Here is a 27,248-nt window from a genome sequence, read left to right on the forward strand (position 1 = left end):
CTGAATTGGCTATGTATGTATGTTTTCTTTTTGTATTGGTAGTCTAGTAATTCTTAGATATTCAAGTATATCAGAGTCTCAGATTAGTAGATGGACTTAGAATAATAATATTGATAAATGGACAGTATAGTGGGGTTGAGGAGAGGAAAAAGATTAATATTATATCAGCACACATAGCTCTTTCCCTTTTTCCTCTTTCTTCTTTGTTCCTCATCTCCTTTTAATGTAGAACTAAAGGGGAAAGTTATCATGCTGAACAATTTTGAATTGGAGAATACAGGTTTGCAGTATTCTGAGGCAACCCTAATAAATTTTTTCAGTACTTAGCAGTCTGTTAGGACCCTAAGCATATTTGCTAAAGTTAACTGTGTGTAGTGGTATTTTTTTTCTCTCTGATCACCTCCCTTTCTGAGCTTCGTTCATCTCTAGACTCCTATACTTTTGTGATTTTCATTAATTCATTAGCAATTTTAAAAAACTCCTTTTGTGCCAGAACATATGCCAGGTCCTGAGATAAGTTTGTAAACAAGATAGAGCCCCTGAACTCTTTCAGGGGAGTATTTAATCTAATGAGAGGATAAAAACAAATACAAATCAGTTGTGAGTGACAAAGATACTCTGAGAGTAAATAGAGGGTGCAGTGGGAGTCTAGAAGGGGGCACCTAACCCAGTCTTGATATTTAGGGAAAGTTTTATAAGAGGAGATGATTTGTTTCTTGAGGGCGTCATGCTGTCTCTCATCTTCTAAAGTTATCTATCACAAGAAGCTCTGTAAAATTTCCTTACTTCCTTCCCCATCTCAAAGTAATTTGCTGGTCTATTAAACCAAAACAAAATTCACACTAAGACATCATAAATGAGCATTGATCCTTCTAAGGAGCATTTACATTAATGATAGGAGTTCATTAACACAAATGTATTTTTAATTGATTTTTAATTGATGGCATGGGTAAATGAGTAATATATTTCTGAGCAGGAAAATCCAAGCGCAACCCGCCCCTAGTCATAATAAAATAATACCTAACATTTATGAGCCCTTAGTATTTGTCAGGCATTAAGCTAAATACTTTAGGTACATTATATTCAAGTGAAGTACACAAACATAGCAAACTCTTAACCCCCACTACTCCTCTCCCTCATTGTGTACAAGTACCCGATTCTCTACAGGGACCTGGAAGAAAGTCTGCTTAAGAAGCCGAGTGGCTTAGCACAGGAAACATCAATATTAGAATCTTTCAATTCACTCATTTTCAGCCCTTTGGAAATGAGATGAGATAACTGGGAGGGATGATTATAGCATGAAAAATATATATATTCAGTGCTGCAGTTGTCTTGACTTTTAAAAATTCAAAGTATGTAATTTATTTTGAAATTTCAAATGACTGTAAAGAAGGTCATCAGATGTTTACGTTTCCAAAAGTGGGTGTGCATTTTAAAAGATTCCTGTAAAACAGTATTCTCTGATACTTATATTTATTGTGTTATGTACTAGAAATTTATAAAGAATGCTGTTTTCCTTGATTTTATGTATTTATACCCATTCTATTTAGAGTTTTTCCTAATTAGTTGAAGGAAGCAACATTAAACAAAAGAACAATGGTTAAATTCTGATGGGTTATCTTTCCTCTGCCCCCATTGCAGTTTCCTATTTTGTAGGAGTGGTGACACTGTGAATTCAAATACTGTTTAGTATTTAGTAGTCTCTAGAATTGAGGTCTCACTCATTTTTTAAATGTTGAAAATTAACTTTTTTGAGATCTAATTTACATAAGATAAGATGCAGTCATTTTAAGTGTACAAGTTCACTAAGTCTTGACAGATGAATACTCATGTAACCATTACCTTAATTAATGTATAGAACATTTCCATCAACCCAAAAAGTTCCTTCATGTCTCTTTGCAGTCATTCTTACCTCTCCACCCCATCCTGCCCCTACGCAACCACTAATCTGCTTTTTCTTACCAGTTTACTTTTTGCCTGTTCTACATTGGAATCATGTAGTATGTACTCTCTTTTGTATCTGCCTTCTTTTGCTTAACATGATGTTTTTGTGATTCATCCATGTTTGTTGCCTGTGTGAGTAGTTCCCTTTTTTTCTTGCTTAGTAGTATTTTATTGTAATGGCTATACCACAGTTTGTTTATCCATTTATCTGTTGATGGACAATTGAGTTGTTTCTAGTTTTTGGCTCTTATGAGCAAAACTGCTGTGAACATTTGTTTACCAGTCTTTATGTGGACATGAGTTTTCATTTATCTTAGGAGTGAAGTTGCTGGGTCATATGTAAATATATGCTTGCCTTTATAAGAAATTTCCACCATTTTACATTCCCACCAGCAATGTATGAGAGTTCTAGTTGTTCCACATCCTTGTTAACACTTGGTATTATCAGTCTTTTAATTTTTAGCCATTCCAGTTAGTGTATAGTGGTATCTCATTATGGTTTTAATTTGCGTTTTCCTGAAGACTGCAGATGTTGAGCACCTTTGCATGTGCTTATTGGCCATTGGTGTATCTTTCTTTGTCTGTTCAAATCTTTTGTCCCTTTAAAATGTGTCTTCCATTATTGGATTGTAGAGTTGTTTTTTTAAATATATGTCTGGATACAAGTGCTTTATCAGATAATTTGTAATGCGAATATTTTCTCCCAGTCTGTGCTTGCCTTTTCATTTTCTTACCAGTGTCTTTAGGAAAGCAGCTATTTAAAATTTTGAGTCCCATTTGCCAGTTATTTCTTTTATGGATGCATTTTGCATCCTAAAAGATCTCTGCGTATCCTAAGGTCTTGAAGCTTTTCTCCTATGTTTTCTTATGAAAAGTTTTGGCTTTTATGTTCAGGTCCATAATTTGCTGTAAGTTAATTTTTGTGTAGGGTTATAAATTAAGGTTCAAGTTCGTGTTTTCTATTCTGGGAGCCAGTTATTCTAGTTTTTCATCTGCAGTAGACTCATACTTGTGTCATTTCATTAACAGCAAGAAATATGCATATATATTCATTAACGTGCAATCTTTAGCATTTCCTTTGTTTTGTACATCAGACTTATTTAAAAGATCATGGCTCTTTGTATAAAAATCTTAATTTTGAAGTAGTTTTTGTTTTCTAATCATCATTATACTTGTGTTAGTTTACATGTTTTACATACTGATTTTTGGTGAAACACTTAGGTTCTGAAAAGCTGGAAGTATATATTAAATCTTTGGCTAACAAAGAATTCAGGATCTTCTGATCTTGATCTACGATAAAACAGCCCTGGGCACTAATCAGGGTTCTGTTTTGGGACGTCCCTATTCCTTTGGTTGTGGTCTTCTTTTTCTCACCTTGCCTTGACAATTTTTGTTTGCTATTTAAGTAGAAGGAAAACAAATTCTCTGTAGGAATCAGGTAAGTATATGAAAGAAATCAAAGAGTTGGTTGAACTCACAGGTTCTTTCTGTATCTTTCCTACTTTTTTTCTCTTTTCTTTTTCTTTTTTCTACGAGCCAAAGTCTTTCTTCCCTTGGACTTTTCCTTTTCTTTCCTTTGGACTTTTCCTTTTCTTTCTCCCTTTCAGAAGAGCTGCAGGTGCTCTGTAAGCACTTCCTTCTTTTTTATAGTCTGTTTTTTTGAGTATATTTTCTTGAGAGTAAGATTGGACTTCTCTAGAGTTTACCATGGGATGCTTCTAGCCTAATGTCCCAAAATATTTGATTATCTTGGGTTTAAACACCAGTTAGAGCACCAAAAACACAGGGAGGTGGGGGAGGATTTTATATGACAAATAAATTGCATAGATGTGACTGGGCGTTCTGTCTGTCTCCTCTCTAATACTTCGTATTTTCCAGTTTGCCTTAGCTGTTTTTAATCTTGGAGCAATTCTGCTGTACCTCCCCTGTGAGAAACCAGTATATATGATTCTTTGTGATATTCTTGTGTTTGTTTTGCTTATGGGGTTAGTGCTCTTATTTTTTATATGGGTTTCATGTGCTACCTTGTGTTTCTCCAGATAGACTACAGTTCATTACTAATATGTAATTATTGTCTTTTTCTCTGTTTTCTCTTTCCTTCTCTCTTTACCCTTTGGTTCTTGTACAGGTCTTGTTCAGCGTTGTGTGATCATCCAGAAGGATGACAATGGATTTGGGCTGACGGTCAGTGGAGACAATCCAGTGTTCGTACAGTCTGTCAAAGAAGGCAAGGCATTTTTAAAAACAGTCTTGTCACTTGGGAGCAAACAGAGTAAGAATAGAATAGTTTAAAAATGTCTATTGCTTAGAATAAAATAATCACATACATTACAAGTCATATGGCCTTATTGTGCTAGAGTTGTCTCTAGTGTTACGGTTATAGTCATGAATTTACCCCAGTTGGTTTTCTTTTGTACATTATGGAAAGAAAACAGTTCTTATATTGTTTTAGAAATCATATGACTCCTTAGTCATGATACTTTACTCATCATCACTTATAGACGTTTGTGGAATTTTATTTCTTAATGGCACCAGAGATATTTGGGTAGAGACAGATTAAAGAAGTGCTTGTAGACTCAAAAATATCCATCCTTTTCTCCCAAATGACAATAATATCTTGAACTACTATTACCATGTATTGAATACTTCCTTTATCTTGGTTGCTGTAATTTGAGGTAGGTATTTTTTATCTCCATATTGCAGGTGATATCGAGGCTTAGAGTAAAAAAAAACATAAAATCTGTCCATGGTCATCCAACTAGTGAGTGGCAGAGGCAGGATTTGGACCTAAGTCTGTCTGACTTTACAATTCGTGTTTTTAACCATTTTGTTACACTGCCTCTCTTTCAAGAAGATTATCAGTGAAGGTAAATGAATTACATTTTAAGAATTAATTTCTCTTACAGATGGAGCAGCTATGCGGGCTGGTGTACAGACAGGTGATAGAATCATCAAGGTAAGGAAAAGACTATTATGGAATTTATGATAGAATTAAAAAACAGCATATATTAGCCATATTGTGATTTTTTTAACTTGGATTTTTATTAAAAGCTACAGATTATATATGATGGATTTATTGACTATAAAAACTTATATCATTCATTTTAAAATTAACGTTACCCTTTACTGAAAAGCATAATAAAAGGCTTGAATAAATGGAGTCATAACTCGCTGTTGTAAAGATCATATTTCTCCAAATTAATCTCTTAGCAAGAAATTCTCTTCAAGATATATTAATAAATTTGGGGAGGTGTGCCATTCCTTATCAAGCTTCCAAATAATTATTTGTTCTAAGTGAACTTTGCAAAGGTATTATGTGTATGGGTAAGTGTGAGGTGAGATGGTGCAGATTAATTTGAAGCAAGTGACTCTAGTATACCTATGGACCTATCTGTGGGACACAGTAGAGAGTCCAGAAACAGCCCTTAAGTTCTGATCAGTAGGGAAAGAATGGATTAGTCACTAATTACTCTTAAGACAACTGACTAATGTGATTACTTAAAATCAAATTACTATACAGGAAAAGACACCATGAACATATTTACAAAGAACTATCTGGAAATAAATATTTGAAATATATTACAGAATATAATAGCCTTAATTGTAAAGAGTACTTTCAAATTACTAACAAAAGAATAAATAGTCTGACAGAAAAAAGGGCAAAGAATTTTATCAGGCAATTCTCCAAAGTAATTGAAATAATATATCAATGAGGATATGTCCAACCTCACTGATAAGAAAGAAGTAGAAATTAAATGATAGGTGAAAATATATTTGGTTGTCAGAAATTTTAGATTAATAATACACATTTGGCATAGTTTGGGTATGGTAAAATGGCTACTCATAAACTTGTGAATATAAATTAGGTAAAATCTGTTTGGATGGAAATTTGTGAATATGTATCAAAAGTTACATATTTTAAAAAGGTATATAACCTTTGACCACAATTTTGCTTTTAGGAGCTTATCTAAGGTTTAAATGTGAAGTGATATGTGTACAGGAAAATTCATTTAAGCTTTATTGTATCGAAAACTTGTAAACAATCTAAATATGCATATACTGAGGGCTAAAGAAATAAATTGCATTTCACCTCCAGCTTTTAAAAAGAATAGATTAGGTCTATTTGTACCTATATTGAAAGACATCCATAATATAATAAAACAGTGCTTTTTTATTTGCAGAAAAAGGCAGTTACAAGGTATATGTATGTGTGTCTGTGTATCTGGTGTGTGTATGCTAGAATAGTGTCTCAAAGATTAAACATCATGCTTAACAGTGATCATCTCTGGTGGGCATGACAAGTGTACTTTTACTTCCATTTTATACCCTGATATATTTGAACTTGTAAAAATTAGTGTTACTTGCATCAGAGAAAAAATAATGTTAGATTCATGTTTGATATTTTTACCTTAATTTGTTTGGTTTAGTGGAAATTTTGGATAACACTTCCTACATTTAGCCTGTCTGAAAATTAGTTTTCTTTGTAAAGGTTAGGTGATGATTGGAAAACTAATAGTAAATTGAATATTATTGTAGAAATATTGCTTATTCATCTTTTAAAAAATTTATTATGCCTTTGGAAAATCAGTGAATTTGTAATTAAAAGCAAAGGGAGTTTTTAATTTGCAAGGGTTCTTCACTGTGAAGGATTTGCAAATCTGTTGCATAGTATGTTTTGTCATTTTTCATGGTGAATAAGTTATAATAGTTATAATATCCTTTTAATTTTTTTAAACATCTTTATTGAAGTATAATTGCTTTACAATGGTGTGTTAGTTTCTGCTGTATAGCAAAGTGAATCAGCTGTATGTATACATATATCCCCATATCCCCCCCTCTTGCGTCTCTTTAAATCAAGGCCTTTTTTTGTGCTCAAGTTCATTTTGTTGCTGAGTATACCTTATAGAATAGTGGTAAAAGTGACTATTGAACCAAATATATATGCATTTTAATATAGTCCTGTTTACTATGTTATAATTGGTTGTATTACATATGATAATTCCTGAAGTCAGTTTATCCATTGTCTCAACTAGAACTATCTGACAGACACTATTTTCATTTTCTTACAGGTGAATGGAACTCTGGTGACTCATTCAAACCATTTGGAAGTGGTGAAGCTAATCAAATGTAGGTGAATGTTATCCTCAATTTTGTTTTCTGAAACCCTTACAGCAAAGATAAGCAAACATTTTCTGCAATAGGCCAGATAGTAAATTTTTTAGGCTTTGTGGGTCAGATAATCTACTACTCGACTCTCATTGTAATGTGAAAGCAGCCATAGACGATGCATAAATTAATGGGTATGGCTGTGTTTCAGTAAAACTAAATATTTGCCCAAACGATCTGTGGGTTGAATTTAGTCCCTTGGCTGGAGTTTACTGACCCCTGTATTAAAGGAAAGTCTGAGGTGAAAATTCTTAATTTACTAATAACTATCTTTAGTCCACTTCTTTTATGTGGTTGATTATAATGTCCTTGTTATTCTTGGTAATAATGAAAGTATATTTGAAAGAAATGCATGAGTTGACCTGAAAGAGAAGAGGTTGAGAAATCAGACACAGTGGCCTGGATGAACTGAAATGGACCTTTCAAAATCATGTAGCATAATCATGTTCCCTCAGATAAGTAAATGATTAAATAATCCAGGGGAGTGGTCTTCTCTTGGAAGTCTCCAGGGTTAAGAATTTGTAGTCTTCTGCATCAGACTATTCCACAGTGTAATAGACTACAATTAAGAGATACTTGTTTATGGCCAAGCAGAAACACTACTTTTTTATTTAATATTACTTCTTTTCATTAAGTGGACATCTTTAGAATAAATTTAATAAACAAATCCTTCCTGGCCTTATTATTGCTTAGATAAAGCAACCCGTGAATGCCTTTATCTCTTCCTCAGAGTACCAGTGCTCTAAAATGATCACTTTGATCTTAGTTCTTAACTTTAGTACATTTTAAAAAGCAATGGGATGATCAGAATTAGATCCTCATACGAGAATAAATTTGATTACTTATTTAATGAGATTAAATGATTAAATGTGATTTATGAATTTTTATGTGCTACATAAATATGATGGTTTATGGTAATAAATATATGCCTGGTAACTAACTGTTGCAGAGTATAAAAAGATTACTTCTTTAGCCTTTTAGGTTATATATTTTACTTGTTCCAGTATCAATTTTACTTAAAAAATTAAATCCTGAGACTGTAGCAATAGATTACTTATCCAATAACAAGAGCCTAGCTAAAAACTCAAAATAAGCATAAAACACTCTGAGTATCGAAAACAGATATAAATTAGAAATGCCTAAACCCTGTGTGCTATACTTGCAGTAGAGCTCCCTCATGTCCTACTCTTCGATGCATATTCTAGACATAATAAAAGTGATTCCAAATCAAACCAGTTTAAAAACTTCTAAAGAAGGGAAGGGAAGAACGAGGAAGCTATGAGAACCAAGCACATGGATAAGTCAATAAGATAGATTAGATGACTTTGTGACAGAGAGAAATATGATTGAAAAACTTTAAAAAGTGTGTGTGCGTAAAATCTCCCCAATATCACAGCATTTGTGATCATTAAGTATAAAAAAAATTTTTAGAACCCCAAACACTGTGAAATAATTACCAGCGAGTTTCATGAGAGGATTAAATTGGGAGAAAAAGTATGAAATACAATTTAAAGTTCTACTGAAAAGTCTAAGAGAAAGATTTTGTCATTAAAGGTCAGTTATCTAGAAAAGTTTTTTATTTGGAAAGCATTATTTCTTCTTGATTCTAGATAACTCATGAATGTCTGTTTTAGAGTCTTTCTGGTTCTGGGTAATTTTGCTTTCCATAGTTTTTTCCCCGTAAAATGCCTAGTGAATTTGTGTTCTCCAAATTTTTAAAATTAAAACTCACTACTTATTTGTTGTGGTTTTTTTTCTGGTTTTTGTCAGATATTTTTTGTCACACTCATTTTTTAAAGTGAATTTAAAATTGCATCATTACAGAAAGTTAGTTAAACCTTGTCTAATTAGTATCATCTTAATATGGTGATTTTTAAAATTTGCATTTGAGAAATTGATTGAACATAGCCATTAGTAGATAGTTGATAATAACTCATTCTTCTCTAAATTAAAAAAAAAATTACTGGGGTTATAAATCTTACTTGCTTTTAAGTAATATCTGACCTTATGAGTAAGTAATTTGCTATCTGAAAATGGCATTGTTCTTTTAGAATTTTAGGGGAGTCATAAAAGAGAAATGACAAATAGGATTATTTTTCTGTGGAGAAATGATTAGCAGATGATGAAGCTTTCTTATATAACTGGATCTTTTAGAACTATCAAAGATTAAGTAGTAAAAGTTTTTTGACAATGTTATTTTCCCTTCCCTCCCCTTTCTTCCATCTGCCCACCCCAAGCGGGTTCCTATGTAGCTCTCACTGTTCAGGGACGCCCACCTGGGTCGCCCCAGTTTCCACTTGCTGATTCTGAAGTAGAGCCATCAGTCGTTGGACATATGTCTCCCATCATGACATCCCCTCATTCACCTGGAGCATCTGGGAATATGGAGAGAATTACTAGTCCTGTGCTCATGGGGGTAAGAGTGGGAAACGTCTTTGTAAATGCTCAGTTGTATAATAATGCCTTTGCTTTATGTTGAGTTTCAAAGTGTTGAGTTGATAAACAAATTTAAGTTTAAGATTCTAGAAAATAACTTGCTGATAAAAATAATTACCTAATAATTTGGAATGATTACAGGGTATTGGGATAGCAGATTTAATTCAACAAATATTTAACACCTACCATATACAAAACAGGGTGCCACCCACAAAAATATAATTAAGATATCCTATGTTCAAGGTCCTTTGTTATCTTAGAATATATACTCCAAGAGGACAGGGTTTTTTATGTTTATTTTATTTATTGTTGTGTCCTCAGAGCCTGAAATATTGCTTGGCATATAGTATTAAGTACTTAATAAACCTTTGTTGTTTGAGATTGAATCAAGAGTATACAAGTAATTTTACTACAAGGGCAGATGTAGACATTATGAGAAGGAAAATATTAAGTTCTATGAGATTTCAAAGGAGGGAGAAAGCACATCCAGTTGTGATAAGGAATGACTTTATGGAAAGTTATTATTTGAATTGAGCCTTGAAAAACAGGTAACATGAGGAAGAAGGCAACCCAGGTAGAGGAAGTAGGATTAACAGAGGTAAAGAGCCAAGAAAGCATCAAGTATTTTGGGGAAATAGCCAGGACTCTTGTTTGGCTGGTGCCCGTTAAAGATTTATGAAGTAGGAGATGAGCTAGAAAAAAGTAAGACTATTTATTTTGAAAAGTCACAACTACGAGGCTAATTTACATGTAACTGAATGGGCAGTAAGAATATATTACAAAGTTTTTGAGGAAGAGAGTGATGTGATTATAACAGGATTTTAGGAAGACTAATTTGATAAAATATTATAGGGTTGTAAAACAAGGAGAAATGACAGGAGATGAATTAGGGATCTGTCTTAATACTTCAGGTAGGAAATACTGGGAATTTGAACCATGCACGGGGGTTGATAGTAAAAATCCAAAGGAGGGAAAGTGTAAGATATTATTCTTTTTTTCTTTCTTTTTTAAAATTAATTAATTAATTAATTAATTAATTAATTAATTTTTGGCTGCATTGGGTCTTTGTTGCTGCGCTTGGGCTTTCTCTAGTTGCGGCGAGTGGGGACTACTCTTCGTTGCGGTGCGCAGGCTTCTCATTGTGGTGGCTTCTGTTGTTGCAGAGCACGGGCTCTAGGCACGCGGGCTCAGTAGTTGTGGCTCGCGGGCTGTAGAGCGCAGGCTCAGCAGTTGTGACACGCGGGCTTAGTTGCTCCGTGGCATATGGGATCTTTGTGGACCAGGGCTCGATCCCGTGTCCCCTGCATTGGCAGGCGGATTCTTAACCACTGCGCCACCAGGGAAGCCCAAGATATTAGTCTTATACTTAAGACAACTTCATTTCTTCAACAAATATCAATATTTAATGGTTTTTGAACCTAGTTTAGCAAAAGTGAAATAGAAGAGTTGACATTTCCCTGTAACCTTTTATCTTTAAGTGTCATGTCTAAAAGTTTGTCTTCATAACCACCAGAAATAAAGAAAATCCTGATAGGTATTGAAAATTGGAGCTGAGACGTAACATTGTATGACTCATTTTCGATACTTAGCTTCACTTTCCTTGTATTGGTTCTTGTTTTTTTGTTTGTTTTTTTATCTTTTTCTAGGAGGAAAACAATGTGGTTCATAACCAGAAAGTAGAAATTCTGAGAAAAATGTTACAGAAAGAACAGGAACGGCTACAGGTACTAAGTTAGAAATGGGGCTGTTTGTAGGCCAGTAAAAACGTGAGTGGGCATAGTTGAGTTGGTATTTATTATAATCATAATTAAGCACTATTGTAATCAACGCCATCAGCTATTTTATTGATTAAGAATAGACTTTTAAAAGATTTTCTTGACATAAGTAATTAATTCTTGAAATATTTTTATAACTTTTCAGTTATTGCAGGAAGATTACAGCCGAACACCTGCCCAAAGATTGCTAAAAGAGATCCAAGAGGCCAAGAAACACATTCCTCAACTGCAAGAGCAGTTATCCAAAGCCACAGGCTCTGCTCAGGTAGCATCACTATTAAAAGTGCTACCCAACCTTTTGCAGGAAAATTTTCTTCTGGGAATGTGTCAGAGAATGTTGCAGTTGCCTTTTTTAAAAGTTATTTTTTCTAGCATAGGCCAACAGGATGTCCTGTGTTGGATGTTACAGAAATAATGATTAACTAAAAGAAATGTGGGCTTCTGATTGTTTGCTTGCTCATGATATCATGCTTCTTTGTTCCACAGTAATTTTAGAAAGAATTGAGTGTTTTTGCTTTGATATCACAAATTACAAAAATATATTTAGATACATATATTTACATTTTTGAGATGTATTCTGCCATTGTAAAACAGAACGGCAGTTATGTTTTTAAGTAGGGACGTACGATTTTTCTTATTTAATCTGCACAACACCCTTTGAGATTAGATGTTAGTGTTGTTTCCCCCCATTTTACATAAACACTTAGAGAAACTCAGAGAAATTAAATAACTTGTCTGAGGTCATGTAGCTCAAACGTGATGGAACTGGTATTTAAACCCAGTCTGATGAATTCAAAGCACATTCATATTCTTAATAACTATTTTTATTCTAATTTAAAAATAGATTTCAATAGATTTGCTATATAGATATGTTTTGAAGATAGTAGTCTCACTAGAAAAATAGCTTGGCATTTATATGTCAACCAGATTTATGTTCTATAATATTTAGATTGGGGATATGGAGAAATGAGTAAAAGCTGCTTATTTGTTATTCTTCATGAGTTAGGTCTGTAGGTTCACAGAACTAAAAGGATTCTTTGAAATTATCTATCCTAATCTGCTCATTTTAAAGTTAAAGAGAAATCATGCAGTGGTTGAGAAAACTAGGGCCTAAATTGGTTAAATGACTCAAACAAGGTCACACATTTGTAAGGCCTCCCGACTTCCTGGTTCAGTGTACTTTTCATTACACATTTTTGTTGTTGTTGTTACTTTTAGTCCCATTAGCTATATGAAGTTTTGAGTATTCTGCCTCAGTAATATCGACAGTTTATATTGCGGTTATTACTGAGCAAAGACAACAATCTTACTCTGTTTGAATGGTAAAACTGTTGTTCCTGATTTAAAAGCTTATAATAATTTACAGTATAGCATTGTGTCCCAGAATTGGCAATTTATTGAAATTCTGAAGTGTTGGAAGGTAGTTAACCACAAGTTATAGTATCATAATCTTTACTAAAGGGCAGGGAATATAAATTATATAAGTTAAACTGTTTTATCTTTTTGCTTTATTTGAAGTTTGAGATTTTATTCTCTTTACTGAAATACCACTTTCCCTGTCTTTAAGGTCATGCCATCTGAGAACCCCAGAATTAGTAGTCATTTACGCTTTTGACTTTTAGAGCTTTAAGCATTCTTGATTACATCAAACTGGGTGACTTTAAACAGTCTCCACTGAGGTTGCAGTGCAACTCTGTTTCTTTATGCAGTCCATAATGAAAGGGTTTTTTGTTGTTTGTTTGTTTTTAATGTGTGTGTGTGTGTGCTTGATCTGTTTTAGGATGGAGCTGCAGTTACATCCTCCAAGCCATTAGGCGATGGGCTAGCAGTCAGTGAAATAGAAGCAGATCCTGGTGATGGACTAGGCAGAACTGACTATGGCAGTGGAGATGTTTCTCGGCTCAGTAGCGACAGTGCAGATGTAAGTGTTCTACACCTTTATCTTCTTGTATTTTTCTCTACAGCCTCTTTCTCGATTTGATTGTAAGTTTTGTGAGCTACAGGTGTTTTCTTATTACTTACCTTTTATCGCCACCATCTTTAATATAGCAATTTGATGAACAGAAATTCTGGATACTGTTGTATATGAGCTTTTAATTCCAGACTTCACTTTTTCCCTTGGACACCATTGCCAGATGTTTCTTTTGAGGAGATGGAATTTCCCAGCAGGCGTCTTGTTTGTGGGTAGAGAAGTTAATAATGCCAGTGCTTTCTTACTGAACCGAGAGGCCAACTGTTGATATCTTTAAGAGCATGTTAATATTCCATTTGTGGTCAGAGTGACTCAGTCTTGAATCATGGGGCACTTTGCCATTACAAAGAGGAAAAGCCTTAGTCCTCTTAGATAGACTTTAGTTAATAGCCCATGTTTAGTAATGCTTTCTTGATTAACCCAGAAATTACCAGATGTACATGGATTTTTGTTAAGAAGATGATCAGAAAGTATTTTAAGCTGAATATGATGTAGCACCATAGTTATATGAATACTTAAAAGCTAAGTTCAGTGTTACTTACTCAGCAATACTTTGTAAGTAGTGTGCAATAATAGGAATAACGAATTAAAAATAGATCACACTCTTTAAAAGTGATGAGGAAAGTAATCTAAATCAGTTTTTTTTTTTTTTCCAATGTGGGTCATAAAATCAATTTAGTGGGTTGGGGCCAGCATTTTAAAAAAATAATAGGATAGGAAGTAAGAGTACTTTTCATGTAGAAGAGCTAAGTGTTACTTTTTTTGACTTTTTGTTGTCCGCACACATATATACACACTCGTGTGTATATGTACACATGTATCAGTGTGTGTGTGTATGCATGTGTGTGCATGCTGGTTAGCAGTGTGAAATTTCTCTTATTGGAGGTTGTAAAAAAAAAAAAAATGAAAGCCACTGATCTAAGCCATCATTTAGGGTATCTTTTGAGGCTTAACGCTCAGTGACTCAGTTCCTCATGCGAGGAAAATTTGAGGATTTTTTTTATTTTTTGAAAGATGTTGATAGGAATCTTATGATTGGATAGGCTGTCTTAATGAAAGATTTCAATTTTGACTCAAGAAAAAAATTATAGTAGCTTACATTTATTGGGCATATATACCATAAGCTATAATATGTGTTATACATTTTTTATCTTAGTTAATTCTCAGAACAGCCTTATGAAGTAGTAGTAGTATTGTTATCACAGCTTAACAAAAGAAATAACTGAGGCCAAAGTGAGTTAACTAACTTGCCAAACTTACCCAGCTAATAAGTGATCTGCCTCTATCTAGTTTAAAAATACCAGTACTCAGAGGCTCCAAGGTATGCAAATGCATAACATTTGGGGAGAGCAGTGAAAATTTTACAGGTATACTAGGATTATAGATGAAATGGCTGGAACTGATCTTAGAAACAAAGCCTTGAGTCCAAGTTATAACTTGTTCTAGCAGTACTGCTTTTGGGAATCCTCACATTTTTCCTTTTTGATTTAGTGCTGGTTCTCCTCTCTGTTTTCATGGCTTGTCTCTACCATTAGATGGAAAGTTTCTTGAGAGCCAAGCACCCATCATATTTGACTTTATGTCTACAAAGACTGGCAGATTGTAGGAATTCAGAACAAGTGATACAAATGAAAATTTTGAATTTTATCTTGTATTTAGAGAAAATGTTAACAATAAAATCTGTGGCTTAGAAATATAACTTTATGAAATACAGAGTGAATTGGCAAGTGTAGAAACAGGCATTCCAGTGAATTAAGACTGTTTGGCACATGATTGGTGTTTAATCGGTATTTGAACAACAGAATGAATGAGTAAAGAGTTTGGGCTTTATCATGCATGCAGAAGAGAGGCACAGTCAGAAACATGTCAGTGTGGATAATGAATTGGAGTAAAGAGACAGGGAGATCAGCAAGAAAAGAAGACTGCTTGGCTTAAGAGGAACTTAACAAATGTGTGTTAAATGGCTGATAAATTGTCACCATTTATTGAATACCTACTTTGTGACAGCGGTTGTACCTAATGCTTTACAGATATTCTTTTTAACTCTCATTGTAATCTTAAAGAAGCAATATCACCATTTTATAGATGCGGAAATTGAGGCCAAATAAGTGGATGTTGTGGAAATCCAGATGAGAGATGATATGGTGCAGACTAGGATATTCGCTGAACACCTAACAAACTCGTGTAATTCCTACAGGTGTCTTTTTGAAGCTAGAGATGTGCTGCTTTTAGCTTATGGATTTCCATGTTTGTTTCAGTTGTACTGTATTAAGATTGTAGGAACCGATCAATGCTTCTAATTTTTTTTCAATTTTCTGCTCCTTTTTTATAAAATAATCTCTTTATGGTGTTTGTGATATCATTATCATTGTAAAATTCCCTGCTTTTGATCACCTCAGAGAAGGCTTTAAAGAATACCCACATTTCTGGTTCTCACAAGAGAAGCAACTTGATCACAAATCATCATCTAAAACTTAGAACATCTGCATCTCTGATTTTCATTTTGCGCCCGACTCTTTAAAAATTATTTTCAAAAATTTCAAACCTATTCAAAAATAGACTAAGATAATGATCCCCCTCATGTCCTTAATCATCCAGCTCAGCAGTCATCAACAAGTGCTCAAACTTGTTTTTGTCTATATTCCTTCATTCCTCATACCCTCCGAATGCTGGATTATTTTAAAGTAAATCTAAGACATTATTTCATTAATATGCATCTTTAAGAGAAAAGAAGACAAAGAAATGATAGCCATAATACCATTATCAAATCTTAATATTTTCTTAATATGCAATTTGATTACCCCAGTAGTCTTATAATGATCTTTTTTCAGTGGGTTTATTTGAATCAGGATCCAGTCAACATCTTCAGCCTTTGGTTGATAAGTCTCTTAAGTTATAATAGTTCCCTCCTCTTATTTTTTTTTGCTATTTTGTTGTTGTTGTTAAACTGGGTCACATGTCCAGTAAAACGACCCACATTCTAATTGTATTTTCATGGTGTTGTTCAGCATGTTCCTTGAGTATATATTTGCTGAAAATTGGTAGTAAGATCTAGAGTCTTGAACAGATTAACATTTGAGAGTTGTTGTTTGGCAAGAACAATTCATGGGTGGTACTGTGTATATCCTATTATATTACATCAGGAGGAGAATGTCTGGTTGTGATTGTTAAGTTTGTATAAGGTGTTCAGATGATGTCAGCATGATTCCTTCATTATAAATTTCTCCATTAAGCTTTTATCTAATGTTTTTACCTGCCATTGATAGCAAAATGCCTGCATCCATTATTTAATTAGAGGTTTCAAAATGATAATATAATATTGTCATTCATTCTGTATTTATTAGATGGAATTATTTTATAAAGAAGAATTTTCCCTTACTAGTTTTAAGTTGCCCTAAAATATCTTATATATAAACATTTGATTTTTCCTTTATGTATGTGTTTTCAGAAGAGTTGGTGCCCTAACATACTCCAAAGGTCACTAATGTGGGATGTGTGCCCACATGTGTGTACCTGTGTAATATTTTGAATTTATAGATTTTTAAGATATTTGCTTATTGCATTTCAGTCCATTGCAGTCATTATTCTTTTTGATACTTATTAAATTGTCCCTTTTTTTGGGCCGGTGGTAGTCCCCTCAGTTTGTCTTCTGTGTTCTTTTGACATGACTCTCCAGTAACATAGCTTTCTTTCATTTTGGTGTGACAAAATTATTCTCGCTTTATCTTTTATATCTCTTGACCCAGAGTCATCCATTTCCCCCAGGTGGGGCTTATATTTGAAACTACTGTTTTCTCTATCTTGTGGTATCTAGGCATATGTATAGGTAGCATATATCTTCCGTATAGGCATTCACACAAAAATCTCTTGTATCTCATTTTCAGCTGCTCTGAAGAATTGCTTCGGGTGTTCTTCATCCCCCCAAAATTGAAGTTCTGTGTATCATGTAGTTTGTATTTTACATTAGGTCATCCCAAACATACCATGTAAAGTTTATAAAAATCCATAAATCAGTTTACATGAGGTAGTAACGGAAAAATAGAAGCTTATTTTCATTCATATAAATAGACCAAAATGCTTTTAACTTGGTTAGAAAGAATAGTTTGGGGCAGAGAGGTTTAGAGGAAATGGATAAAGATAGAGTTTGATTTTGACATAAATAATTTTTTTTGGCTGCGTTGGGTCTTCGTTGCTGCACACGGGTTTTCTCTAGTTGTGGCAAGTGGGGGCTCCTCTTCGTTGTGGTGTGTGGGCTTCTCATTGCAGTGGCTTCTCTTGTTGCAGAGCACGGGCTCTAGGCATGCGGTCTTCAGTAGTTGTGGCTCGCGGGCTCAGTAGTTGTGGCACACGGGCTTAGTTGCTCCGCGGCATGTGGGATCTTCCCAGACCAGGGCTCGAACCTGTGTCCCCTGCATTGGCAGGTGGATTCTTAACCACTGCGCCACCAGGGAAGCCCTGACAAAATGAATTTGTGGTATATAATACATCTGGTTAGAGTTATTTGATAGAAATTAACCATCAGGCCTAAAGATGAAATAAAACTATTCTGTATTGTTTTTTCAACATAAAACTAGAAAGCTAAGAGAATAAGTGACTTGTCGAAGTCAGGTAAAAAGTAGCAGAGCCAAGTATTATATGAAAGATATTCAGTAGTTTCAAACACAAATATGAATTCAGAACATTATTCTTTCACACAGTTTTTCTTTATCTCCTTTGGTGAGCCTATCGAAATGAAATTAATGTCTTTTTTTTTTTTTCTCATTAGAGTCCCAAGAGTGGCCTGAAAGAGAGGATTTATCTAGAGGAAAACCCAGAGAAAAGTGAAGTAATTCAGGACACTGTGAGTATGAACTCCATGAAATGGTAGTGTTTTCTTTAGCTTTCCTTATACTTAAGTGACAGACATATCTGATATTTGTGTGTGTGTGTGTGTGTGTGTGTGTGTGTGTGTGTGTATATATATTTTGGAGCAAAAACTTAAACTTATTAAAGGAACTTAATAAAGATTTGATAAATGGAGAGCTACTCCATAGTAATATTAGGTGGTTAAATTTTTTTTACAGTAAAGTGCACATATCATAAAATATACTATTTTAACCTTTTTTAAGTTCATTGGCATTGTTACATTCACATCATTGTGCAGCCATCACCACATCTATCTCTAGAACTTTTTCATCTTTCCCAACTGAAACTTGGTGTCCACTAAACACTAACTCCCCATTATCCTCTCCGTTCAGCTCCTGGCAACCATCATTCTACTTTCTGTCTCTTTGAATTTGACTAGGAACCACATAAAAGTAGAATCATACAATATGTGTCCTTTTGTGACCAGCTTATTTCACTAAGCATAATGTCTTCAGTGTTCATCAGTGATTTAGCATGTATCAGAATTTCCTTCCTTTTTAAGGCTGAATAATAATCCATTTTGTGTATATACCACATTTTGTTTATCCATTCATTCATCAGTGAACACTTGGGTTGTTTCCACCTTTTGGCTGTTGTGAATAATGTTACTCTGAACATGGATGTACAAATAAATATCTGTTCAAGTTCTTCCTTTCAGTTCTTTAGGGTGTATACTCAGAAATGGAATTGCTAGATCTTGCATATTCTTAATTGAATACTTTTAGCATTCTGATTTTATTTTTTAATTAGGACTTGTGTAAAGTTTTATAGTAAAAGATGTAACAGCATATTGTGATTCATCTATTATTAGCAACATAAGGACTGTTGAAAAATCAGAAGCATCACATCAAAATTAACAAAGACAAAGACAAAGAGTTGTCTCACTGACACTATACACAAATTTCTGTTGTTTCACCTGATTTTTAAAAAAAATTATTAAAGGCTTGTGGTTTAAAAAAGAAGAGTAAAAAAGGCGGAATCAAGTTCAGGAAATGCAAATACATAGAGTTGCAACACACTTAAGGAAGAAAAACTACAGCTATGTATTATTCACTTAATTTATAACTTGTTGGTCCATGTATATAGTTTCAACTGTAACTACTGTGCAGATAACTCCCAAATCACTATAGCCTCACTCTCTTTGCTCAAATCCAGATTGTACAGCATTCAACTGCTGTCATATTTAAGCCAAACTCATTTTTTTCATATTTGTTCCAAATTTTCTATTTCTCTTAATACTGTGTGGTCTCTGATTTCAGTGTTCGTAGTATTCAAATATCCCATATTTTTTGCACTATACAGTAATGTTCCACCACTGCCTTTTTCATGTGAAATCCAAATTTGTAAGTGAATTGACACATGGATGAGCTATTGCACGGGAGTGAGATCTGCCGACCTACAATTTATTTTTACAGTCTTGTCATTGTTTCTATAGCAGTGTTTGTGTGATTACTTGAACATTTTATTGCATTAGGGCAGTGATTTTCAACTACGAGTGATTTTGTCCCTTGGGGGACATTTGGCAATGTCTGGAAACATTTTTGATTGTCATGACTCGAGGCTGCTCCTGGCATCTAGTGGGTGGGGAGAAGCCAAGGATGCTGCTACACATTTTACAATGCATATGACAGCTTCCACAACAAAGAATTATCTGGCCCAAAATGTCAACAGTACCGGGATTGAAAACCCTGCATTATGTACTTATGAAAATGAACTTTAAATGAAAAAATTAAGGTTCAGTGACAGCTTTCAATTATATGACCTTAATACAAATTTTTGTATTAACCTCTCTGCTAAACTTACTTCTATTCTCATTTTTCCTTTGTCCTGTTGTCTTCATTCACTTTTAATCTAACTTTTTAAAATTGTTAACTATTTATGTAAGCCAGCTTTATTTCTTTCTGTAACAAGGTCTAGATATGTATGAAATAATAAATGAAGTATACAGAGAGGGATTAGAATCAGATAACCAACGGTGTAGTAAGCAAAGGGTGTTTATTATTTCTCACCGCCCCCCGCCCCCAAGAAATGTTCTCCCCTGCCCCCCGCCCCCAAGAAACAATCAACACTGGAAAATTTGAGAACCACTTTGAAAATAAAGTATCTAAAGAAAATAAATAAAAAGAAATCCAGTCAGTTTAGTGAACCATGTCTTTTTGATGGTTTGGCTTTATCCTGTCTCTGAAATTGACCACCAGATAATTTTTCTGTTCCTTTTCTCTGAATGTTACCAGGACACTCAATCACTTATTGGGAGTCCCTCTACCCGTATAGCACCTCATATTATTGGAGCAGAGGATGATGACTTTGGTACTGAACATGAACAGGTGATGACTTTTTTTCTAAAAAACAAATTATTAATTTTCTGAGATGTTTGATTTCTTGCAAAAATGAACACTTTCTGGAGACTGAAATTATATTTATAAAGATTTGAAGCTAAAATCTTAGAACTAAGATTAATTAATTGGCTAATTGCCCAGGTTAATTGCTTATTTTAGCTTTGACCAATACAAATGGCTTTGCTTTTGAAGCTGATAAGAAGTCATTGATTTATACCTAAGTATCTCATCTTGGGGGAGGGGTATGTTATTATAAATTTTTTTAAAAATTTCAAATTCCGTTGTTTATTGATGGTATATAGGAATATGATTGGCTTTATTCTTGTCCTTGTATCCCATCATCTTGTTATTAAACTCACTACTTCTAAGAGCTTTTTAAAGTAACTTTTTAGGATTTTCTACATAGACAACCACGAACAGAGACAATTTTTATTTCCTTGTTTCCAATCTGTTTATCTTTTATTTCTTGCTCTTACCTTTATTGTACTAGTTAGGATTTCCAGTATGAGGTTGAATCGGTGTGGTGAGACAAGACATCCTTGTCTTATTCCTGATCTTAGGAAGAAAGCATTCAGTCGTTTATTATTAAGTATGATGTTAGCTATAGGTTTTTTTGTAGATACTTTTTTTTTTAACTGAGAAAGTTTCCTCCTATTCCTAGTTTGATAGGAGTTTTTATCATGAATGGATGTTGACTTTTGTTGAATGACTGAGGTGATCATATGTTGTTTTTTTAAATTTAGTCTCAATATGGTAAATTACATTAATTGATATTATTAGCATTTTGAAGCAGCTTTGCATTCCTGGGATAAACCGCAGTTGGTCATAATGTATTTTCCTTTTCATAATAATGTTGGATTCAATTAACTATTATTTTGCTGAGGATTTTTGCATCTGGGTTTATGGAGGATATTAGCCTGTAGTTTTTTTTTTTTTTTATAATGTCTTCGGTTTTGATAGTTGGGTAATGCTGAACTCTTAGAATGAGTTGAGAAGTGTTACTCCTCTTGTATTTTCTGAAAGAGATTGGATAGAATTGGTATTATTTGTTTAGATTAACTTATGTGATTCTAGGTTACCTTAAGTTTAACTATTGCTGTTTTCTGTGTTCAGTGTAGTTTGGGAATATACAAGTATTCTAGGAGTTGTCTTATTTAAAATCATACAGCTCCCTTTCCTACCACCATTTCTACAATTAGCTCGAAAGGAAGACAGCTATTTTGTTATTAGGCAAAAAGCCTTCCATTACATTTTTAGAAGGGTTATTAGCCTGATTTTTTGCATACTGATTTGTAGACATGTGAGCTCTTTGATAATCATCTTCTGGACTTTTATTCTCCCAGGAAGGTCTTCCCTCCAGCCTATTCCCAAGAGATTATTTTCAGAGGAGGAGATTCCATAGCCTGTGTTGCTAATAAATTCTAGTGAAATTTTTTTAAATCTTGAATTTTTTTAGGATAGGTTAAAGTGAAATTTGGATAGTTACGTTTAATTGAGCTGACGTTACATTTTGCAGTTATATATTGTCATTATTGATGTATAATTACTTCCTTTTCTAGATCAATGGGCAGTGCAGCTGTTTCCAGAGCATTGAACTGCTAAAATCTCGCCCTGCTCACTTGGCTGTTTTCTTACACCATGTAGTTTCACAGTTTGACCCTGCAACATTGGTAATATATTTTATGATTTCACCAATTCAGAGTTCTTACATTGATTCATATACCATAAAACTTTTCACTTCAGCAAGATGAGTGGATGGACTTCTTTCAGTTTTCTAAACATATTAGATATGAAAGATGATTAAAATGTTACTAATTTATTTTTTATAAGACTTGGTTATATGGTAATAACTACATTGTTTATGGTGACCTACTTGTTCAAGGCATTCCTACTCAATGAGGATCTAGCAGATTACATTTTTCATGATTTCTCCCCCATTTCTTTCTCTACTACAGCTCTGTTATCTCTATTCAGACCTGTATAAACAGACCAATTCCAAGGAGACTCGTCGTGTCTTCCTTGAGTTTCATCAGTTCTTCCTGGATCGATCTGCAGTAAGTTACCAAGTTAATATTATAATCTTTGCTTTAGTACATTGAAGTATTGGCCTCCTACTTCTAGTCTTCCCTCCCATGTTTTTGGACTTCATTGTGCTTTCTGACATCTGTATTATATCTCAATTACTGATTATTCTTGACTATAATTTTGTTTATCATTTCTAAGTTAGTTGTAGGCATATGAATTCTCACAGTAGGTTTTAAGGGATATATATGTATATTTGGGTTTATACATGTGCATATTTAGGATGAGGGAGTGAAAAAGAGAACATAAATGATATACATATATATATATATATATATATATATATATATATATATATATATATATTAGGATCGAAAGGGCAATACTTGTATAATTGAACTCTGGTTGGCCTCTTTGAAGTTTGGAGGCACAAGTTTAACTGAAAAATGGTGGAAAAGATCTTACTAGTATAAATGATAATAGATAATAGTAATTTTACCAATAGAAATCTTAGTAAGGTTTTTAAACTAATATGTTTTTGTTTTTGTTTTTTCTGTAATTTTCTTTTTTTGTAGTATCTGGTTTTGGTATCAGGGTGATGGTGGCCTCGTAGAATGAGTTTGGGAGTGTTCCTTCCTCTGCAATTATTTGGAAGAGTTAGAGAAGGATGGGTGTTAGCTCTTCTCTAAATGTTTGATAGAATTCGCCTGTGAAGCCATCTGGTCCTGGGCTTTTGTTTGTTGGGAGATATTTAATCACAGTTTTAATTTCATTACTTGTGATTGGTCTGTTCATATTTTCTATTTCTTTCTGGTTCAGTCTTGGAAGGTTATACCTTTCTAAGAATTTGTCCACTTCTTCCAGGTTGTCCCTTTTATTGGCATAGAGTTGCCTGTAGGAGTCTCTATGATGCTTTGTATTTCTGAGGTGTCTGTTATAACTTCTCCTTTTTCATGTCTAATTTTATTGATTTGTGTCCTCTCCCTCTTTTTCTTGATGAGGCTGGCTAAAGGTTTATCAATTTTGTTTATCTTCTCAAAGAACCAGCTTTTAGTCTTACTGATCTTTGCTATTGTTTTCTTTGTTTCTATTTCATTTATTTCTGCTCTGATCTTTATGATTTCTTTCCTTCTACTAACTTTGGGTTTTGTTTGTTCTTCTTTCTCCAGTTCCTTTAGGTGTAAGTTTAGATTGTTTATTTGAGATTTTTCTTGTTTCTTGAGGTAGGATTGTATTGCTATAAACTTCCCACTTAGAACTGCTTTTGCTGTATCCCATAGGTTTTGGATTGTTGTATTTTTGTTGTCATTTGTCTCTATCGGTATTTTTTTATTTCCTCTTTGATTTCTTCAGTGATCTCTTGGTTATTTAGTAATGTATTGTTTAGCCTCCATGTGTTCGTGTCTTTTACGTTTTTTTCCCTGTAATTTATTTCTAATCTCATAGCGTTGTGGTTGGAAAAGATGCTAGATATGATTTCAGTTTTCCTAAATTTACTGAGGCTTGATTTGTGACCCAAGATGTAATCTGTCCTGGAGAATGTTCCATGTGCACTTGAGAAGAAAGTGTAATCTGCTCTTTTCAGCTGGAATGTTCTATAAATATCAATTAAATCTATCTGGTCTATTGTGTCATTTAAAGCTTGTGTTTCCTTATTAATTTTCTGTCTGGATGATCTGTCCATTGGTGTAAGTGAGCTGTTAAAAGTCCCCCACTATTATTGTGTTACTGTCGATTTCCTCTTTTATAGCTGCTAGCATTTGCCTTAAGTATTGAGGTGCTCCTATGTGCATATATATTTATAATTGTTATATTTTCTTCTTGGATTGATCCCTTGATCATTATGTGGTGTCCTTCCTTGTCTCTTATAACATTCTTTATTGTAAAGTGTATTTTATCTGATATGAGTATTGCCACTCCAGCTTTCTTTTGATTTCCATTTTCATGGAAAATCTTTTTCCATCCCCTCACTTTCAGTCTGTGTGTGTCCCTAGGTCTGAAGTGGGTCTCTTGTAGACAGCATATATATGGGTCTTGTTTTTGTATCCATTCAGTGAGCCTGTGTTTTTTGGTTGGAGCATTTAATCCATTCACATTTAAGGTAATTATCGACATGTATGTTCCTATTACCATTTTCTTAATTGTTTTGGGTTTGTTTTTGTAGGTCCTTTTCTTCTCTTGTGTTTCCCACTTAGAGAAGTTCCTTTAGCATTTGTCGTAGAGCTGGTTTGGTGGTGCTGAATTCTCTTAGCTTTTGCTTGTCTGTAAAGCTTTTGATTTCTCCATCAAATCTGAATGAGATCCTTGCAGGGTAGAGTAATCTTGGTTGTAGGTTCTTCCCTTTCATCACTTTCAATATATCGTGCCACTCCCTTCTGGCTTGTAGAGTTTCTGCTGAGAAATCAGTTCTTAACCTTATGGGAGTTCCCCTGTATGTTATTTGTTGTTTTTCCTTTGTTGCTTTTAATAATTTTTCCTTGTCTTTAATTTTTGCCAGTTTGATTACTATGTGTCTCGGCGTGTTTCTCCTTGTGTTTATCCTGCCTGGGACTCTCTGAGCTTCCTGGACTTGGGTGGCTATTTCCTTTCCCATGTTAGGGAAGTTTTTGACTGTAATCTCTTCTAATATTTTCTCGGGTCCTTTCTCTCTCTCTTTTCCTTCTGGGACCCCTATAATGTGAATGTTGGTGCATTTATTGTTGTCCCAGAGGCCTCTTAGGCTGTCTTCATTTCTTTTCATTCTTTTTTCTTTATTCTGTTCCACAGCATTGAATTCCACCATTCTGTCTTCCAGGTCACTTATCCATTCTTCTGCCTCAGTTATTCTGCTATTGATTCCTTCTAGTGTATTTTTCATTTCAGTTATTGTGTTGTTCATCTCTGTTTGTTTGTTCTTTAATTCTTCTAGGTGTTTGTTCTTTAATTCTTCTAGGTCTTTGTTAAACATTTCTTGCATCTTCTTGATCTTTGCCTCCATTCTTTTTCCGAGGTCCTGGATCATCTTCACTATCATTATTCTGAATTCTTTTTCTGGTCGGTTGCCTATCTCCACTTAATTTAATTGTTCTTCTGGGGTTTTATCTTGTTCCTTCATCTGGTACGTAGTCCTCTGCCTTTTCATTTTGTCTGTCTTTCTGTGAATGTGGTTTTCGTTCCACAGGCTACAGGATTGTAGTTCTTCTTGCTTCTGGTCTAATATGTTTTATTATTAGCCTTGCTATAGGGTAAATAACAGTTAGCCCTTAATACTTCTTGAAGAATCATGCTGCATGTCCCTAGTTCTTTCATATTTGCATTTCTCTTAGATGACTGTTTCACACCTTTTCTCTCTTAAAGTCTCCATCACTTCCTCTCCTGTTCTTTTCTCAACTGATGACCTTGCTGTTTCTTTGAGAAATTTAAAGTATACAGAAGATAACCTCTACCAGGTATATCATCCTACCTCTCTCATACCATATGCTCTGCCCTGTCTCCTGATGCTATGTAGGGATTGTTCTGCTTTTATCTAAGGGCACCTCTTCCCCTCTTTATCCAGAGTGTATTTTCTTATCCCTACTTAAAGATTAGTTATTCTAGCAATTCTTCTCTCCTGCATCATCAGTTTTTTTGTTTTCTACTGAATCATTCATATTAGCATGCAGACATGGTTAGTTCTCCTATCTTAAAACAAACAAACTCACATAGAAACATTTTGGCTCCACTTCTTCCTCCAGCACTTGCCCCATTTTCTTTGTATTTTTTGCAAAGTTACCTGTACACCTACACATAGCTGAATACAATTACCTTCTCAATGAAGCCTTCCCTGACCAATTTACTTAAAATTTCATCTCCCCCCACTTTCTGTCACCTTTCCCATGGTATTTTTGTCCATAGAATTTATATTTTCTTTTTTTATTTATTTTTTGTCTATATTCCTACTCTTCTACCCCAAATGTAAGCTCCATCAGGGCAGATATTTTTGTTCTGTTTGTTCACTGCTGTTTCACCAGCACTGAATAGATCCTTGCAGAGTGGTCACTCAGATAGTTTACTGAATGGATTAGTTAGGGTTCTGATTATACTGCCATTGTTTAAAATATTACACAATGTATTTATTAAGATAGCTTTCTTTCATGAAGAAATGACAGTATATTTGAATTTCACATTTCTTAAGTGTGCTTGCTCCATGCTAAGTCAAAACTTTATATTTTGCTGCTCATGATCTATATAAGTTTATCAAAATGAAAGTATAAGAACCCTGATAGATTAATTTGCTAATTATTCTTTTATGCCACAGGTCATATTTATTTCATATAAATACCCACATACAGAAATGAACATATATATACTTTTTTGCATTTGTGCTAGAAATACTTTTAGGAAAGTTGATTTGAGCTACTTTATGGCAACTTCAGTTAAAGAGAAAGCTTTGAAATCCATTTCACTGTTCTTCAGATAAATAGTAGAGGTCTCATAATTTTTAGCAGTGACTTATTTTCAAACGTAAAACTTCAGGTTTCATGTTAATTGTTTAAATTCTGGAAGGATATGACTTAAGTAGGTGTATAATACAAACATGAAGAAGTTAATATATTTTCTCCAAATGCAAAACAATTTTTTTCCAAGATATTTCCCAAATTAACAGGAGATAATTATCTGGTAATGGGACCAAAAACTGCAGTTATTGTGTGAACAAATCCTAGCTAAGAA

The 27,248-nt window shown here is 34.0% G+C and overlaps 1 protein-coding gene and 1 long non-coding RNA gene across 3 annotated transcripts in view; one reads left to right on the plus strand and one right to left on the minus strand.

The window, feature by feature from the left end:
* The window catches only part of ARHGEF12 (Rho guanine nucleotide exchange factor 12), a 144,413-nt gene that overhangs the window by 81,478 nt on the left and 35,687 nt on the right, over positions 1-27,248 (plus strand). For both annotated transcript variants that reach the window (XM_082341963.1, XM_082341964.1), the window contains 11 exons: positions 4,073-4,171; positions 4,851-4,900; positions 7,014-7,071; positions 9,348-9,526; positions 11,193-11,270; positions 11,467-11,586; positions 13,102-13,242; positions 18,059-18,133; positions 20,433-20,525; positions 22,097-22,207; positions 22,493-22,591. In XM_082341963.1, coding sequence (XP_082198089.1) covers positions 4,073-4,171; positions 4,851-4,900; positions 7,014-7,071; positions 9,348-9,526; positions 11,193-11,270; positions 11,467-11,586; positions 13,102-13,242; positions 18,059-18,133; positions 20,433-20,525; positions 22,097-22,207; positions 22,493-22,591 — 1,103 coding nt within the window. The remainder of the gene's footprint in view (positions 1-4,072; positions 4,172-4,850; positions 4,901-7,013; positions 7,072-9,347; positions 9,527-11,192; positions 11,271-11,466; positions 11,587-13,101; positions 13,243-18,058; positions 18,134-20,432; positions 20,526-22,096; positions 22,208-22,492; positions 22,592-27,248) is intronic.
* LOC309605767 overlaps positions 1-27,248 on the minus strand; it is a 124,280-nt gene that overhangs the window by 46,029 nt on the left and 51,003 nt on the right. The window lies entirely within an intron of this gene.

This window comes from Balaenoptera borealis, assembly GCF_965194805.1.
Source record: "Balaenoptera borealis genome assembly, chromosome: 11".
In the NCBI taxonomy this organism is placed as follows: domain Eukaryota; kingdom Metazoa; phylum Chordata; class Mammalia; order Artiodactyla; family Balaenopteridae; genus Balaenoptera; species Balaenoptera borealis.